Source organism: Erpetoichthys calabaricus, chromosome 11 (assembly GCF_900747795.2).
Source record: "Erpetoichthys calabaricus chromosome 11, fErpCal1.3, whole genome shotgun sequence".
In the NCBI taxonomy this organism is placed as follows: domain Eukaryota; kingdom Metazoa; phylum Chordata; class Cladistia; order Polypteriformes; family Polypteridae; genus Erpetoichthys; species Erpetoichthys calabaricus.
This window is the reverse complement of record NC_041404.2, coordinates 137,173,079-137,190,995: the sequence shown is the minus strand read 5'-3', so window position 1 is coordinate 137,190,995 and position 17,917 is coordinate 137,173,079. Positions and strand designations below refer to the sequence as shown.

Genomic DNA, 17,917 nt, shown 5'->3' with positions numbered 1-17,917 from the left:
TTACACCAGTTCTGTCTGCAGGGATGGCCAAAACTCCAGGTGAAGTGAAACAATTTACAGGCAATGCAACCAAATATTAAAGTGTATGAGAACTTGTGACCCACTGGGATTGCGATACGGTCAATAAAAAGTGAAATACTCGGAAGTCTGTGAGCATTGTGGGAAAAAATGACTTTTGCTCTGCACAAAGCAGACATCTTAAACGATACGTCAAATGTACGGTTTGTTATTATAAAATCAGCAGAGGGCTTATAAAAGAATTCACCTAAAGTGGATGGAAACTTCAGCTGTACCCCCCTGCAATGCGCGCCCCCCCCCCCTCATTTGACATCCAATAACCCAAGCAAACAAGAGAAAAAAAATTAAACTGTATTTATATTCGCAAGAATAAAAACAACTTTACAGGTCTGAAATTCTTACATTAGAACTTCCACTTTTTTTTTTTTTTTGCATATTAAATAACAAAAACATCCCTCAGGCTGTCAAAACAATAAATAGTCACAATAATTTACAATATAATACAAAAAAAGTCAGAAGAGTGGAAGTCAGAGTAACATTTTCATGAAGCAGCTATGTACACTCGAAAACACTGGAAAAAAAAAAATCAGAACTGATATGGCTTTGTGTCTCACCTCATCATCACCCGACACCATTTTCTTCCGTTTGGACTGAAAGAGAAGTCGGCCTGTAGTGCTTGTAGTCAGTAATGGCACTCGGGGCCGAGCTCATCCACTACAAGGCTATCGCAATTATTTACATGCGCTTCCTCCTATGAAGAGACCCTCTGGTGGCCCCTGGACAGGACGGGATGGGCCGGCAACAGCTGTGAAGAAGGTCACACCTCACCAGTGGTGCATGATGGGGAGGAACACCTGACAAACCCAACGGTTTAGGAGGTTGTTGGAAAGGGGCTGGGGGTCTACTTGCACAACAACCTAAACCTTAGCATGAGGTAGCCTTTTGGAACTGCACCGCTTAGGACTAAGTGGGCAAGGTTAAAAGGGGGCTGGGGGGACTGCTGTCTGAACCTATGGCTTTACGCTGATAAGCAAAGTACGAGGAAGGATCTTATGGATGATCTGAAGCGTCATAAACCTGGATGGCTAATCTCTACAGTTCAATAATCACAACCACCCCAGCTCAGGTCAGACATCCTGTCCCAATATTTGACCAGAGATGGATGTGTGCACCTTCTTTAGTCCTTCTGTGGTTTCCAGGCAGTGCCAGACGAGAGATTAGCATTGACAAAAAAAGAACTCTGGAGGGGCATCTCAAACCCTCCTTCAAACACACCAAGTTATCCAATCTCACAGAATCCTTGCCTGTTCTTTCATCTGCTCAGGAGATGTTTGTCTAAAACACAGGTATTACCTGTGGGGCGTAGTTGGCTGTACATAATAAATCAGTGCACAGGTCAGCAGAGCACTGCCTACCAAGAAGCAACCATCTGTGCAGAAGTGGGGCAGACGATAATCACCAAGATGCACACACTGAAAAAAACCCGACGACGCAGAAATTCAACATAAGGCTGGCAAGTGTAAGGAAAGCTGGCACAGAGCAGGACTGTTTAGTAGCTGCTAGCCATCTGTCACCGACACTTGATGAGGTTTACTTACAACTCCGCTTTCTGCCTCAAGTGGTGCACAAAAGTCTTCCCCACAATGAAGATGGCACACTTTGACCGGAGAGCTCAACTTGTTGCCACTTTCTGCACATGGTCCCATCTGGACTGAGCTGCTAGGAGGATAGGGGACTGTTTTGTGACAATTTTATCAAAACCAACCCAAAAAAAAAAAACCCAATAAACCAAGGTGATTCACTTCAGTATAGGCAGATGATCTAAACAACGAAGACCACCCATGAGATGCCAACAATCTAACAACGTCTTGTAATCCAGAACAAGTCCTACCTAAAACTCTTCTCCTGCCTATCCAAACATTAAAATCAACTTTCCAGATTTTTTTTTCTGTCATATAAAAGGCCAACAGATTAAAAAAGTAACCCAACACAACTTGGTCGCCCAGTGTGAAGATGCTATAAAGGCAAGAATGAACTGCGATTAACAAAAAAAATAAATAAACGCGATGCCACCTCGGCAGCCAGAATTCCATTTCAGAGATGCTTCACCCTTTTCCCCAAGCCGTGATGTAACCAGAGGCAGTTCAAGTTTGGACTGTAATTTCTAAACACAAATTAAATAAAATTGGGTAGCATTAGCCGTTCTAAGTAAAAAGGTTTTCTTGCCACCAAAAGAAGAAAAAAAAAAAAAGGTGCAGGCGACTGCAGCGCCAGTTTCTCAACAGCTGACCCTCCCGCCCCCCAAAACCCCCAGGTATTAAGTGCTGCAGCCCGATCTCCTCAACAGGATTTAGTGTTGTGAGGCATTCAGGCTTTTTTTTTTTTTTTACTGAGGGCCCAGCTCTTGCTCTCTTTCTCTTTTTAAAATAGTAAAACTTGCTCAAGTGTGGGGAAATGGTGGCCCTTCCACAAATGTTCAAAGCCTGTAGTGATTGGGAAAGGGAGGAGGCGCTGCCCTCGGGATGTCATCACGCCAACATCTTCTCCCAACAGCGTAACGGCCTTAATTGTCACTATTAAATTTTTTACTGTTAGCCTATTGCACTTTTGTCACAACCGAACCCTGCAGAAATCCCTACAGGCTGCTGGAAGACATCCCATCCCAGTAAGCTGACAATCACGCAGGATCTTCCTCTCACTGAGACAAGTCCGTCAGCGCAGAGCTCCCCTCGAACAGCACCTCCTTGCGAGGTGGTGGATCTGTGACTGCCAGCTCTTGTGCCAGGTCATTGAAGCGGGCTATATAGTCCACGCTGTTCTCACTTATCATGCAGGCCAGCTGGGAGTCCACCTTAAAAACAAAAGAGAGATTTCACAGTCAGTGGTTTTTGTATGGCGAAATCCATCTTGACATGTAGGCCCCAGTGTAACTTCCAGAGATGCAAAGCCAAGGCTGGACCACGTGTAGCTAATATGAGAACATCTTCCATTACGGCATTCATAGGGCTCAGGGTCTTTGCATTTTTTTTTTGCACATGTCCTGGTCTTTGCTTTTCAAAACCCAGCATCCTTTACTTTCTTTGAAAACTTACTGCTTCTCATAGGTGAGTCTTTCCAGCATAGTCTGCATGTGATCAAGGACTCTTACAGATGTCCACTTTTGGCAGGAAAGACCACTACATAACCTACCATGAAACTCAGTTAAGATTCTGAACACTTAATCATGGATAGATAAATAAAGATCTATCCCAGGGGAGGGATTAGCCTTTGGACTTGCATAAAAGGCTTTTATAACAAACAACCACCACCCCATGTAAGTACACACTAGAATTACAAAAAAAGAAGAAAACTTCTGACTTGGGTAAAGATAAGAGAGCAGTCAGAGGTATTGCCGTAGCTATGAAGGAGCCCCCCATTGCATTTCTTGAAGCAATCCTGCTCAATAATGCTAGTGTGTCACAGAGAGGATGTGCAGCATTGTTCATAACAGCCATCAGTTTTGTCTTTATTCTCTGCTCCACTACCACCTCCAGTGGGTCCAGAGGGTGTCCCATAACTTAGCCTACCTTCTTAATCAGTGTCAATTTTGTGGGCTTCTCCTGAAGTGAGGTTGCCAGCCCAGCATGCTGTAGCATGGATTACCATGGATGATCCATTTACTTTTATACAGTACCTAAAAAGAGTGATCAACTCCTTGGAATTTTCATGTTTTATTGTTTTCCGACACTGAATCTAAGTGGATTTCATTATTTTTATTTTTTATTTCAATTTTTTTTTTTTTTTTTTTACACTGACCATTAGAAAAAGACTCTTAAAATGTGAAAGTGAAAATAGATCTCTCCAGAATGACCTAAATTTATTACAATTATTTAACAAAACAAAACAAAAACAAAATTCACCTTTTATTTTGACACATCAAAATCATCACTGGTACAGTCAATGGGCTTTAAAAGTCCCATAATTAGTCAAATGCAGATCACCTGTGTGCAGTCAAGCTGTTTCAAGTCACTGCAGTACAAATGCAGCTCTAACGGGAAAAACCAGAGCATGAAGACAAAGGAACACTCCAAACAACTCTGTTTACTGAAAAGCAAAAGTAGTCAGGGGGTGCATACAACAAGATGTCCAGGTCCTTCAACATCAGTGCTGGATTGGTACTGAAATTTTGACTTTAGTATCAATACCACCTTTTGGACCTCTGTACCTGTATATACCTAACCAAATAATAGTTAACTCCAACACACCCCCGTCTCGCTGCACCATTACAATGCACTGTTTTCCTCTTGATAGCATGTAGGCATGAAATGTGTAATTGCTGGTCGAAGCAATAAGGGGTGGGTGCAACCCTACTCAAAATCCACTGGAATATGGTCAAGTCAAACATTAAAAAGTGGAAAAACCATTGTACAGTAATCCCTCCTCCATCGCGGGGGTTGCGTTCCAGAGCCACCCGCGAAATAAGAAAATCCGTGAAGTAGAAACCATATGTTTATATGGTTATTTTTATATTGTCATGCTTGGGTCACAGATTTGCGCAGAAACACAGGAGGTTGTAGAGAGACAGGAACGTTATTCAAACACTGCAAACAAACATTTGTCTCTTTTTCAAAAGTTTAAACTGTGCTCCATGACAAGACAGTGATGACAGTTCCGTCTCACAATTAAAAGAATGCAAACATATCTTCCTTTTCAAAGGAGTGCGTGTCAGGAGCACAGAATGTCACATAGATAGAGAAAACAATCTCTGGCAAACAAATCAATAGGGCTGTTTGGCTTAAGTATGCGAAGCACCGTGGCACAAAGCTGTTGAAGGCGGCAGCTCACACCCCCTCCGTCAGGAGCAGGGAGAGAGAGAGAGAGAGAGAGAGAGAGTTTGTTTTTCAAGCAAAAATCAATACGTGCCCTTCGACCTTTTAAGTATGCGAAGCACCGTGCAGCTGCACAAAAGATAGCAACGTGAAGATAATCTTTCAGCATTTTTAGACGAGCGTCCGTATCGTCTAGGTGTGCAAACAGCCCCCCTGCTCAATCCCCCTACGTCAGGATCAGAGAAAGTCAGCGCAACAGAAAGAGAAAAGTAAGTTGGGTAGCTTCTCAGCCATCTGCCAATAGCGTCCCTTGTATGAAATCAACTGGGCAAACCAACTGAGGAAGCATGTACCAGAAATGAAAAGACCCATTGTCCGCAGAAACCCGCAAAGCAGCGAAAAATCCGCGATATATATTTAAATATGCTTACATATAAAATCCGCGATGGAGTGAAGCCGTGAAAGGCGAAGCGCGATATAGCGAGGGATCACTGTATAGCTAGCTCTGAATCAGCTTTGGAGAAGACCATCCACAAAAATCGTGACAAGGAGGGCACTATGGGGGATGAGATTACTAACAAGGGACATATGAGAACTCTGAAGGAGTTCCACACAAAAGTGGCTGAGACTGAAAAGACTGTGTAGCTGACAATTGTTGTTCAAGTGCTACACTAGTCATAGCTTTATGGAGTGACAAAAAAAAGCCTTGGTTAAAAAATAAAGAAAAATGCATGCGACCACTCAGTTAGAATTTTCCAGAAGGCATGTGGGCAAGCGGAAGAAAGTTTTAGAGATTGATAAGACAAAAACTGAGATTTTCGGTCATCATACTAAATGCTACTTTTGGTGCAAGCCAAATACCACACATCATCAAAAACACAATATGTCCACCGTCAAGCACCGTGGTGGCAGCATTGTGTTGTGGGACACTTCTCTGCAGCGGGGCCTGAAAAATTGTGAAGGCAGAGGGTAAGACGAATGTAACCTGGAGAAAAACTTACTAAATATTCCAGCATGTCAATGACCTCACACTTAAAACCAAAGCTACACACAAATAGCTTAAAAGCAACAGTGTTAATTTCTCCTGGAGTGGCAGACCTCTGTTCAACTCAGAATTAGCTGGGTGGACTCGAAAACAGCCCTTCACTTGAAGTCCTCATGCCACTTTACAGGGCTTGAGAAGTTTTGCAAAAAAGAATGGAGTGAAATGGCCGTGTTCAGGTGTCCAAAGCTGATAGAGAGGGACCTGTGCTGACAGACTCAAGGCTGTCATGGCTGCCGTCTACTAAATACGGTCTTGAAAGAGGAGAATAGTTGTGCATTCAATGGTGTTGTGTTTATTAACTGTAATAAGTTAGGCCAATTTGTAGAGATCTGTTTTCACTCTGACAATTAACAGTTATTGTTCTGATGAAGTCTAATTAAATCAACTGTGATTCAACGTTGGACAACAACTTTTTAATAGGCAGTATATTAAATGATCCTCTACATTTGTTTAGTTGTATGAATAAATGTTTAAAAATGCCTTTGAAGGCTACAAGATGAAAAGAGTGAAAGATTTTGTAAGGTACTATAAATTGGGTATCTTTATAAAAATATTCAATCTATTCCAAAACAAAATACCTACAGTACGTAACAAAAGACCCCAGATACAGAAAACATGAATGATTTAAGAGACTCCTTTAGATTAGACTAAAAGATAATTTACATATCTCTACTGGTTTAAACCTAAATTGTGTCCCAGATTTCCTATGTGCATCACTTGAATGTCTTGTGCAGGGATATTTATATATGGACAATGCAAATGTCACATTTTAAATATAGACAATTTTTTTTGGATCAAATTGCATTTTTATATTCAATTCCACCAATGGAACAGACAGCACGTCTAGAAATTCACTGCTATGTAACCTTACAAGAGTAAGAAGTTCAAACTACAAATAATTAGATTTGACAATGACATTTATAAAATTTCTTAAATGTCAGATTCATAAATGTTTGAAGCCACATTCATTAAACAAGCATCAAAAATTTAATAATCAGGACTTATAGCTTACTGTATCAGCTTCTAGTAGTTAATACTCTCCACTGAAAAGGAGTAGGACTTGCAAACAAAATAAGAAAGGCTCACCTCTCCAACATCTGCCAATGAGCGAGAGACAAAAGAGTCCCGAGAGTTGCCATCCAAAAGACTTGGCCCCAGCAGCAAGCTGCCACTTGAGTTCCCAGTGGGGGTCAGGAGCATCTTTCTCCCCTTGTCTGGAGATATCAGACTTGCTGTAATTGAAGGGGAATCAAAAAGAAAGACACAGAGATGAGGGGGTTAACACTCACAAACAAGCAAACACAATCAGTAGCCGACATTGCAATAAAAGATGACAAAGAGGCAGCAGCTTACAAAGCTCAATCACTACCACTGCTTACTGTAAACCTTACGTTTATTTCAGGGCTGGCTGGATTAACCATTAAGCAAAAGAAGCACATGCTTAAGGCATCAAGGAAAGGGGGGCACCACAGAAATTTTACATTGCCAGATTTACCATGGACCACGTGGTGCAAAACAGCAAATACATATATTTATTTTACACACACACACACACACACACACACACACAGTCATATGAAAAAGTTTGGGAACTCCACTCAGCCTGCATAATAATTTCCTCTCCTTTCAACACAAAAGATAACAGTGGTATGTCTTTCATTTCCTAGGAACATCTGAGTACTGGGGTGTTTTCCGAACTAAGATTTTTAGTAACACAGTATTTAGTTGTATGAAATTAAATCAAATGTGAAAAACTGGCTGTGCAAAAATATGGGTATCCCTGTAATTTTGCTGATTTGAATGCCTGTCACTGCTCAATGCTGATTATTTGCAACACCAAATTGGTTGGATGAGCTCGTTAAGCCTTGAACTTCACAGACAGGTGTGTCCAATCATGATATAAAGGTATTTAAGGTGGTCAATTGCAAGTTGTGCTTTCTTCCCTTTGACTCTCCTCTGAAGAGCATGGGATCCTCAAAGCAACTCTCAAAAGATCTGAAAACAAAGATTGTTCAGTCTCCTGGTTTAGGGGAAGGCTAGAAAAAGCCATATCAGAGGTCTAAACTGTCAGTTTCGACTGAAAGGAATGTAATCAGGAAGTGGAAGGCCACAGGCACAGTTGCTGTTAAACCCAGCAGGTCTGGCAGGCCAATAAAACTACAGGAGCGGCTTATGCACAGGATTGTGAGAATGGTTACAGACAACCCACAGATCACCTCCAAAGACCTGCAAGAACATCTTGCTGCAGATGGTGTATCGTTCTACAATTCAGTGCAATTTGCACAAAGAACATCTGTATGGCAGGGTGATGAGAAAGAAGCCCTTTGTCGCTTGTTGTATGCAAATGAGCATTTAGACAAGCCAGATTCATTTTGGAACAAAGTGCTTTTTTTTTTTTTTTGTTCTTTATTTCGCCTTATACAATTTCTTGTATTAGGAATTTGGTAGTTTTCGCATACCCCTTGGGGTCAGAGCGCAGGGTCAGCCATTGTACAGCGCCCCTGGAGCAATTACAGGTTAAGGGCCTTGCACACGGGCCCAGCAGAGCAGTGGCCTTTTTGGCAGTGACGGGGATTCGAACCGGCAACCTTCGGGACACCAGCGCAGATCCTTAGCCTCAGAGCCACCACTCCGCTTTGGACTGATGAGACAAAAATTGAGTTATTTGGTCATAACGAAAAGCGCTTTGCACGGAGGAAGAACAACACAACATTCCAAGATAAACACCTGCTACCTCCTGTCAAATTTGGTGGAGGTTCCATCATGCTGTGGGGCTACTTCAGGGACTCTGGCCCTTTTTTTAAAGTCGAGGGTTGGATGAATTCAACCCAATATCAACAAATTCTTCAGGATAATGTTCAATCATCAGTCACAAAGTTACGCTGGGTTGGATATTCCAACAAGACAATGACCCAAAACAGTTCGAAATCTACAAAGGCAATCATGCAGAGGGAGAAGTACAATGTTCTGGAATGGCCGTCACAGTCCCCTGACTTGAATATCATTGAAAATCTATGGGATGATTTGAAGCAGGCTGTCCATGCTCAGCAGCCATCAAATTGAACTGAACTGGAGAGATTTTGTATTGAATGGTCAAAAATACCTCCATCCAGAATCCAGACACTCATCAAAGGCTATAGGAGGACAGCGTCTAGAGGATGTTAGATTTATAAAAGGAGGCTCAACTAAGTATTGAAGTCATATCTCTGTTGGCGTGGCCAAATTTATGCACCTGTCTAATTTTGTTATGATGGAGTTGTTCCAGGTGTCCTATAAAAAGGGGCCAGCCACCAGTATTAATGGCCAGAGTCGGGAGGAAGGACGACGAAGCCTGTGTGGAGGACAGGAGGCAGAAGGACTGTGCAAGCATTGTTGCCCTTGATTGTACAGTTCTATAAATATTTATTATTGTTGCTCATAATTTACTACAAGTTCAATGTGGGATTGGCTAATTTTACTTTTGAAACTCACACAAAAGGCAGCCCAAGGAGGAGTCGGTCGAGTCACTCGGGTACCACTGTGGATCGTGGCTTGGAGACTCAATCCAGTTGCACCGCGGACTGCTTGATGGTGACGGGAGGCTCTTGGAGCTGTCACTGCCATTGAGTTTTGAGGGAGAAAGGGAGGAGGAGCCATCACCTTGAAGAAAAAAAAAGACCATATAAATTAGATCATTTATGAATGATGTGTAAGTTTATAGTTGTGCAGGGTCATACTTGGAGAAACAAAGCACTAAGAAAAGAGGAAATAAAGATATTTCAAACTGAAAGGCCAGAAACCACCTGCATATTCCATGATGCTTTCATGTGCAAAGAAATACTTACTGCCTAGAGAGAACTAGCTTTAAAATAATTTTCTTGGATGACCTAAGACTTTTGCACAGTGTTGTAGATTTACCCAGTAGAAAATTAGGCAGGATGAGAAGAAGAAATAAAACATTACAACAAAGGCTATATGAAGGGTGGGAAAATCATTCATTTTCTAACTTGCTTAGTCCTGAACTGGGTTGTGGGGGGTGCTGGACCCTTTCCCAGCTAGCACAGCAGGAACAAACCCTGGACAGGGCACCAGTCCATTGCAGGGCAAACACACACACACGCACACACTATAGCCAATTTAGTATCCCCAATCCACCTAACGTGTATTTCTTTGGACTGTGGGAGGAAACCGGAGCACCCAGAAGAAACCCACACAGACATGGAGAGAGCATGCAAACTCTGTGCAGGGAGGACCCAGAACACAAACCCTGGCCTCCCTACTGCAAGGCAGCAGCACTATAACTGTACCACTGTGCCACCTAAAGGTGGGAAAATAATAAAATGATATGTAGGCAAGAGGGGTGTGAAAGTACATTGTTAAAGTGGACATTTGCACTAAACTCAAATTCGCATTCCAAAGATTTCCTGTTTATTATTTCAAAAAATACTAAAAAGTTCCCAGGTCTGGAAATAAGCAAAGCTGGAGATAATGATGTGGATGCTTTCAAAACATCTAATTCTTTGAGAGCAAGAAGGGGACTTTCTGTAACAATCACCACCCCTTTCTGCTCATCCTCCCACTGACTTATCACCCACCACAGACATTGCTGTAGGTTTCCCATAATTCTCTTGGAAAGATATTAGGTGATGGGCAAGAAGAGTAGAATGAGAAGACCTACAAACACCAGAGACTTAGGTTTCTTTTTTGTAGGAAGATGAGATATCACCATGACACATTTGTCAAGCTAAGAAATATCTCATTATTAAATCTGCTCTAACTTTTTGAGGAAGGATGCTGGCCTGTTCTTACCGAAGCTAGCAGAGTTGATGGCAAGTTCAATAATCGAGTCACTAATGTGAGTTGCAGGCTCATCCTGTGACAGAACATCTTCAGGTGGCCCGGGCAGGGAGATGTCCAACAGTGCAGAGACATTAGGAGGAGATAAGAGAGACGGTGAAGTAGACAATCCATTGTGAAGCGGTGGCTGAAACACAAGTTAAGTGTGACATTAGCAGACAGCAGCTAAAGAATGACCTATAAAAAGTTTGAAACCACCAACTAAATTAGCACAATTCAGTGGTGTGGTCTGTGCCACGTTAGCTATCTACATATTAAATCTTCCAAGATAACCAAAACAAGTCAAAATTGAGAAAGACAGTGAACTGCCATCCAGCCATAGCCCACAATTCCACTTTTTGGGCAGTCAGCTCACTTAGACCCTACAATCCAGAGCCTCTTTGACTAACACTCAATACCACCTTTCCTGCAAGTGTTGGCACCACCTTATCTAATCAGTAAATACTCCTAAATCCTTCTCGGTTGCCTCACCTGCAACGGCCTGAGTTCATCCCCTTTACTAGCCAAGGAATCAGGATTTTCCTCCATTTGTAAGGGTGTGGATGTAAGCGAGGAGTCACGTGGAAGTCCATCAGCACCATCTAGGGCTTCTACAGGATTAGTGGGCAGGATGCCAGAGACTTTAGCTGCCACATCAATAGCACCTGCAGAAAGACAGCCAAGCAACCCTCAGCAGTGGTAATGTCAAGCTTGAATGTGAAGCTTGAATTCTGTGAATAATCCACCCAAGACTGAATTAGGGTAGCGTTTATCTAGTAAGGTCTCGGACGCCACTATGGTCAAAGCCTGTGCCTCCAATGTTGCATTGTGAACATTCTGTAGGTAGTATAATAAGATTTGAGGAATACATACTTGTAAGCTTCTCAGAACTTGAGGACATGACAACTTTGGGAACAATCGGCCTCGCCACATGTGCCTTTCCCAGAGATGACTGAATTGGCCGGAATGATCCAGTGCCTTTAAGAAGGGGGGAAAAAAATACATAAAAAAAAAATTTACAATTGAATTGGGATAATTTGGGAGAAATCCAAGTAAAGACATTGTAAGAAATGTTCCATTCTCCACAATTTTAATCTAGGGTTACCATTTGAAGGGAGTTCACCTTGACCAAACAATGAACTATGGGGCTTACATTACCTACTTACTCTACCGCTGCCAGAAATTTGCTCTCTGCTTTGCCATCCACTTTATTAGATTATCCTTGGAATCAACAAACCAACAGTACAACTTGTACTTTCATAGTCTCTCTACCTAGACCTAAAACTCTATTTGCACTAGAAACTATGTCAGAGCTAAGTCACAAATGTCATACATGATCAGTGATATTACATGAAGACTAACTTACCTGTGACTGATGAGTTTGAAAGGATGGAGAAGGAGCACACATGCTGTGAAGCATCTCCTGTAGGCCTGGGCAGCAGCGTTCTCTGTAAAAACAGTCAAATATTCAGACAGGATGCCTTAAGATTAGTTTGCAAAGTACCTTAGGATCCTACTGTTAACCTAAGCCTCACTCAAGTAAGTGAAACACAGAGGCACAACCAGGTCCTCAGATGTTTGGCAGCCTTTGTGGAGATGCAAAGGCTGAAGAACAACTCAATGTCCCCTATGATCTGAACAACTGGGATTTCTTTTATCTGGACAGCAAGTGTTTTCTACAGTGAACCAAGTGAGCTCAAGTATACTGGAACCAGCTTGTGACTGGAATAGCCACTACAACCCTCAGACCAGACTTGCAGGTGTGGTCCAGCAGTCTGCAGGCTTTATTGATCTCAGAGTTCACACTGCCCTGAAAAGATGCAGTCTGTGATGCTTATGGGTAGAAATTTCCACGATACGCTGAGTTGGTCACAGATGCTAAGCAGTGCAGATGTAGGGAGCAGTTACTTCCAGTGGAGGTTGTCTGCAGAGGATTTGTGGTTACCTCCGTGGTCATACTGCAGAAGGGGTTTGGAGTCTGAGGCCAGGGCCAGTGGCAAGATATAAAAAAACATTCACTGGTTATGGACAAAGAGGAATGATGGCAGCTGGGCCCAGAAATGACCTACAGGCAGCTAGATCTGGAAGGAAGGTGCAACTGGGACCCCAAGATGCATGGTTGAGCCCACTTTGAGGATGTAGTAGGCTTAAACTGACAAAACATCTAAGAGGAAGGGTGTCCACCAAAACTCACCTCAACAGTTCCATGCTATGACTCAAGTTAGATTTTGTTTATTTAAGGGATGGAAACATTTGGTCCTATGTGCTTCAACTATACTATTTCCACACATTTCATTTTTCAATTATTTATTGTTTATTCCTGCACTGCTCTTTATCAAACAAATCAGACTGAAGCTGCTTCACTGCCCACTTTTTTCAGAAAATATTGTACATGACATACCTAAAATGCTTACAATGTATGGGTGTCAATAATACTGATAATAATCGCATGGAATGGCACTAAAGCCTACTAAGTAAGAGGGTCTTGTTGGTTTAGCTACCTTGAGACCCACAATATGACTCTTGAGTATAAAGTGCAATATAAATAAAATTTATTATTATTATTATTAAGCCACTTTACCTGTTTGGATTCCAGCAATACAATCTATGTACATGGACAAAGCGTGATAAAATGAATAAAAAGTACTTGATAATTCTTAGAGGTGGTATTAAACAGGAAAGGTGCTATAAAGAACATTTCAGACATTGGTTTAAAAATCGCCAATTCAGTACACATAAATGGCTCACTGTATCACTCTTAGCATGTCAGCTCTCACTTTTATGTGTTTATGTAAAGTGTCTTTGCGGTGGTTTTCACTTCAAAAGATTTAAAATAAATGTATTGGGGAGAACGTGTACTTTGCTTAACAAAAACATGCTGTTGTAAATGTTTCTCTGCCAATAATTACCATATGCATTTTGAAACTTAAGGAAAAAGGAAAGTGCCTGCAACCCTCACTCTATATAAGCAGGTTTCATGTCATTGGACTTGGGAGTTTAGATAGCATACAGCGCATCCGGAAAGTATGCACAGAGCATCACTTTTTCCACATTTTGTTACATTACAGCCTTATTCCAAAATGGATTAAATTCATGTTTTTCCTCAGAATTCTACACACAACACCCCATAATGACAATGTGAAAAAAGTTTACTTGAGGTTTTTGCAAATTTATTACTTTCTGGATGCATTGTATTTAATTAAATGCTCCTGACATACAAGGATATTAATGTGTACAAAAAAAAAAAAAAAAAAGACATAACACAAAATATAACGAATGGCAGAAAATTCAATTAAGTTCTTGGAAAAGAAAAAAAAATGACAGAGTATACCTACTGGTACAAATCAAGGCAAAATTGGGATTACTACAGCCCTGGCCATAAAGGCTTAATTCTATAGAAAGCCCTCAACACTGCTCCAACTAATAAAAAGTATGGCGTCATATTTGAAAACTGCTCATTTTGCATCGATGGAAGAAGGAAGCTACATGAACTGGAGTATTGATGTTCATGGGATTGCCCAAGCCCACTCATAAGCACTGGGCAACTCAGGTACTGAAGCCATATGCTTATCTGTAAAATGTCCCAAGTGTTGGGGACACATTAGGAATATCCATTCTCCACTTAACAACCAAGTTGGGTTGAGCCTTCAACTGAAACTTTACCAGTATCACTGAAGACCTTCAGAATCTTCTTCAATATTTTATATACACCTCCATAGGTCTAAATCGCAGTCTCATTATTTGAGTGGTCTCCTATCTGGTAATGCTTGAGGTTGGCCGGCCAGTTGGCAAACATCTGCCATGCCCTCTCAGTTGTGAGAAGCAGACCACAGGCATGTTATAGAGTACCTGTTAAATAATACGAAGAGCACACGACACATGTTTCACCCTAACTGGGGCTCATCAGGTGTACGTACCTTTGCTTCCCGTTGCGGGAACTGAACCTCTGATGTCAAAACCTGAGGCTTTGCATCAGATGGGTTGGATCACTTAACAAGTTGCAGATCAGAGTTATATCCGTAGGTCTGAATCACAATCTGATTAGTTGGGTGGTCACCTACCAGGTAACGCTTGTGGTTGGTCGCCCAGTCAGCAAACATCCACCACACCTACTCAGTTACAAGAAGCACATCTAAAAAACTGAACTGGCAATCAGATAACAAGGACAATCCTACTGAAGCCCTAAAATATACAGTACCCTGATTTGCAGTTTCATAAGATTTGCCAGAATATCAGTCCTTGAAAATGGCCCAAGGGTGTCTAAAAGATGTTTGGAATGGACTCTCAGGTTTAAGTCAAATAAGAGTCAACATCTGGGTCAGAAATGAAAACTGCTCATTGGTCATATCTGAGGGAAAGAGACAGTGTTCTGAATTTTTCACGGGTTACTCTCAAAACAGACACAGGAAGGGCTCATACCCCCAAAAACAAAACCCTTCTGACTTACCTGCACAACTAAGGGCTTCCGGAGGTGCCGATTCCTGAATTTCCTCTGCTTTGGCAGGAACAAATCTGACTGCATCTGACCAAAAACAAAAAAAGAAACTTCACAAAAAGCCCCAACTCCTGCGCGTATATTGCCCCTCTCTTTGATGTTGCTTCATCAAAGTCACTCACATTAATGGAATCCAACTGCTGTCTTAGGGAGATCTCTGCCTCTTTGTTGGGTGAGAACATCTTCCCATGTCGGCTGTTTGGTGGTAGCGTAGTGGGAACGGCAAACACTGCACTTTCTCCTTCTCCGCTTTCTGCTCTGGTTGGGTCAGCAATCAGGAGAGTCCGAGATGCACTGCGTACTCCTACAAAAGAATAAAATGCAGTTTAGTTGTGAAATGCTGCTCAGGTTTCACATTTCTCAGACTAAAAAGTTGTATGTGACATGTTTAAATATCCCTTGGTGAAAGCTCATTTTACAGTTGTGCTTGAAAGTTTGTGAACCCTTTAGAATTTTCTATATTTCTGCATAAATATGACCTAAAACATCATCAGATTTTCACTCAAGTCCTAAGAGTAGATAAAGAGAAACCAGTTAAACAAATGAGACAAAAATATTATACTTGGTCATTTATTTATTGAGGAAAATGATCGAATATTACATATTTGTGAGTGGCAAAAGTATGTGAACCTCTAGGATTAGCAGTTAGTTTGAAGGTGAAATTCGAGTCTGGTGTTTTCAATCAATGGGATGATAGTCAGGTGTGAGTGGGCACCCTGTGTTATTTAAAGAACAGGATCTATCAAAGTCTGCTCTTCACAACATATGTTTGTGGAAGTGTATCATGGCACGAACAAAGGAGATTTCTGAGGACCTCACAAAAAGAGTTGCTGATGCTCATCAGGCTGGAAAAAGTTACAAACCCATCTCGAAAGAGTTTGGACTCCACCAATCCACAGTCAGACAGAGTGTGTACAAATGGAGGAAATTCAAGACCATTGTTACCCTCCCCAGGAGTGGTCGACCAACAAAGATCACTCCAAGAGCAAGGCGTGTAATAGTCGGCGAGGTCACAAAGGACCTAGGGTAACTTTTAAGCAACTGAAGGCCTCTCTTACATTGGCTAATGTTCATGTTCATGAGTCCACCATCAGGAGAACACTGAGCAACAATGGTGAGCATGGCAGGGTTGCAAGGAGAAAACCACTGCTCTCCAAAAAAAAAAAACATTGCTGCTCGTCTGCAGTTTGCTAAAGATCACATGGACAAACCAGAAGGCTATTGGAAGAATGTTTTGTGTGGACAGATGAGACCAAAATAGAACTTTTTGGTTTAAATGAAAAGCGTTATGTTTGGAGAAAGGAAAAAAAACACTGCATTCCAGCATAAGAACCTTATCCCATCTGTGAAACATGGTGGTGGTAGTATCATGGTTTGGGCCTGTTTTGCTGCATCTGGGGCAGGACGGCTTGCCTTCATTGATGGAACAATGAATTCTGAATTATATCAGAGAATTCTAAAGGAAAATGTCAGGACATCTGTCCATGAACTGAATCTCAAGAGAAGGTGGGTCACACAGCAAGACAACAACCCTAAGAACACAAGTTGTTCTACCAAAGAATGGTTAAAGAAGAATAAAGTTAATGTTTTGGAATGGCCAAGTCAAAGTCCTGACCTTAACCCAATCGAAATGTTGTGGAAGGACCTGAAGCGAGCAGTTAATGTGCGGAAACCCACCAATATCCCAGAGTTGAAGCTGTTCTGTACGGAGTAATGGGCTAAAATTCCTCCAAGCCGGTGTGCAGGACTGACAGTTACCGGAAATGTTTAGTTGCAGTTATTACTGCAAGGGGGGGGGTCACACCAGATACTGAAAGCAAAGGTTCACATACTTTTGCCACTCACAAATATGTAATACAGTAATCCCTCCTCCATCGCGGGGATTGCATTCCAGAGCCACCCGCGAAATAAGAAAATCTGCGAAGTAGAAACCATATGTTTATATGGTTATTTTTATATTGTCGTGCTTGGGTCACAGATTTGCGCAGAAACACAGGAGGTTGTAGAGAGACAGGAACGTTATTCAAACACTGCAAACAAACATTTGTCTCTTTTTCAAAAGTTTAAACTGTGCTCCAGGACAAGACAGAGATGACAGTTCAGTCTCACAATTAAAAGAATGCAAACATATCTTCCTCTTCAAAGGAGCAAACAAATCAATAGGGCTGTTTAGCTTTTAAGTATGCGAAGCACCACGGCACAAAGCTGTTGAAGGCGGCAGCTCACACCCCCTCCGTCAGGAGTAGAGAGAGAGAGAGAGAGAGAGAGAAAGAGAGATAGATAAAAAAAAATCAATACGTGCCCTTCGTGCTTTTAAGTATGCGAAGCACCGTGCAGCATGTCCTTTCAGGAAGCAGCTGCACAAAAGATAGCAACGTGAAGATAATCTTTCAGCATTTTTAGACGAGCGTCCGTATCGTCTAGGTGTGCGAACAGCCCCCCTGCTCACACCCCCTATGTCAGGATCAGAGAAAGTCAGCGCAAGAGACAGAGAAAAGTAAGCTGGGTAGCTTCTCAGCCATCTGCCAATAGCGTCCCTTGTATGAAATCAACTGGGCAAACCAACTGAGGAAGTATGTACCAGAAATTAAAAGACCCATTGTCCGCAGAAACCCGTGAAGCAGCGAAAAATCTGCGATATATATTTAAATATGCTTACATATAAAATCTGCGATGGAGGGATTACTGTATTCGATCATTTTCCTTAATAAATAAATGACCAAGTATAATATTTTT

At 41.8% G+C, this 17,917-nt stretch overlaps 1 protein-coding gene across 2 annotated transcripts in view; it reads right to left on the bottom strand.

Annotated features, from left to right (window-relative positions):
- Positions 1-349: 349 nt before the first annotated feature.
- cramp1 (cramped chromatin regulator homolog 1) overlaps positions 350-17,917 on the bottom strand; it is a 45,222-nt gene continuing 27,654 nt past the window's right edge. For both annotated transcript variants that reach the window (XM_028814057.2, XM_028814058.2), the window contains exons 12-20: positions 15,304-15,485; positions 15,134-15,208; positions 12,053-12,134; positions 11,560-11,664; positions 11,179-11,351; positions 10,660-10,834; positions 9,343-9,510; positions 6,958-7,103; positions 350-2,869 (exon numbers count right to left, since the gene is read on the bottom strand). In XM_028814057.2, coding sequence (XP_028669890.2) covers positions 2,714-2,869; positions 6,958-7,103; positions 9,343-9,510; positions 10,660-10,834; positions 11,179-11,351; positions 11,560-11,664; positions 12,053-12,134; positions 15,134-15,208; positions 15,304-15,485 — 1,262 coding nt within the window. In that variant the 3' untranslated portion in view covers positions 350-2,713. The remainder of the gene's footprint in view (positions 2,870-6,957; positions 7,104-9,342; positions 9,511-10,659; positions 10,835-11,178; positions 11,352-11,559; positions 11,665-12,052; positions 12,135-15,133; positions 15,209-15,303; positions 15,486-17,917) is intronic.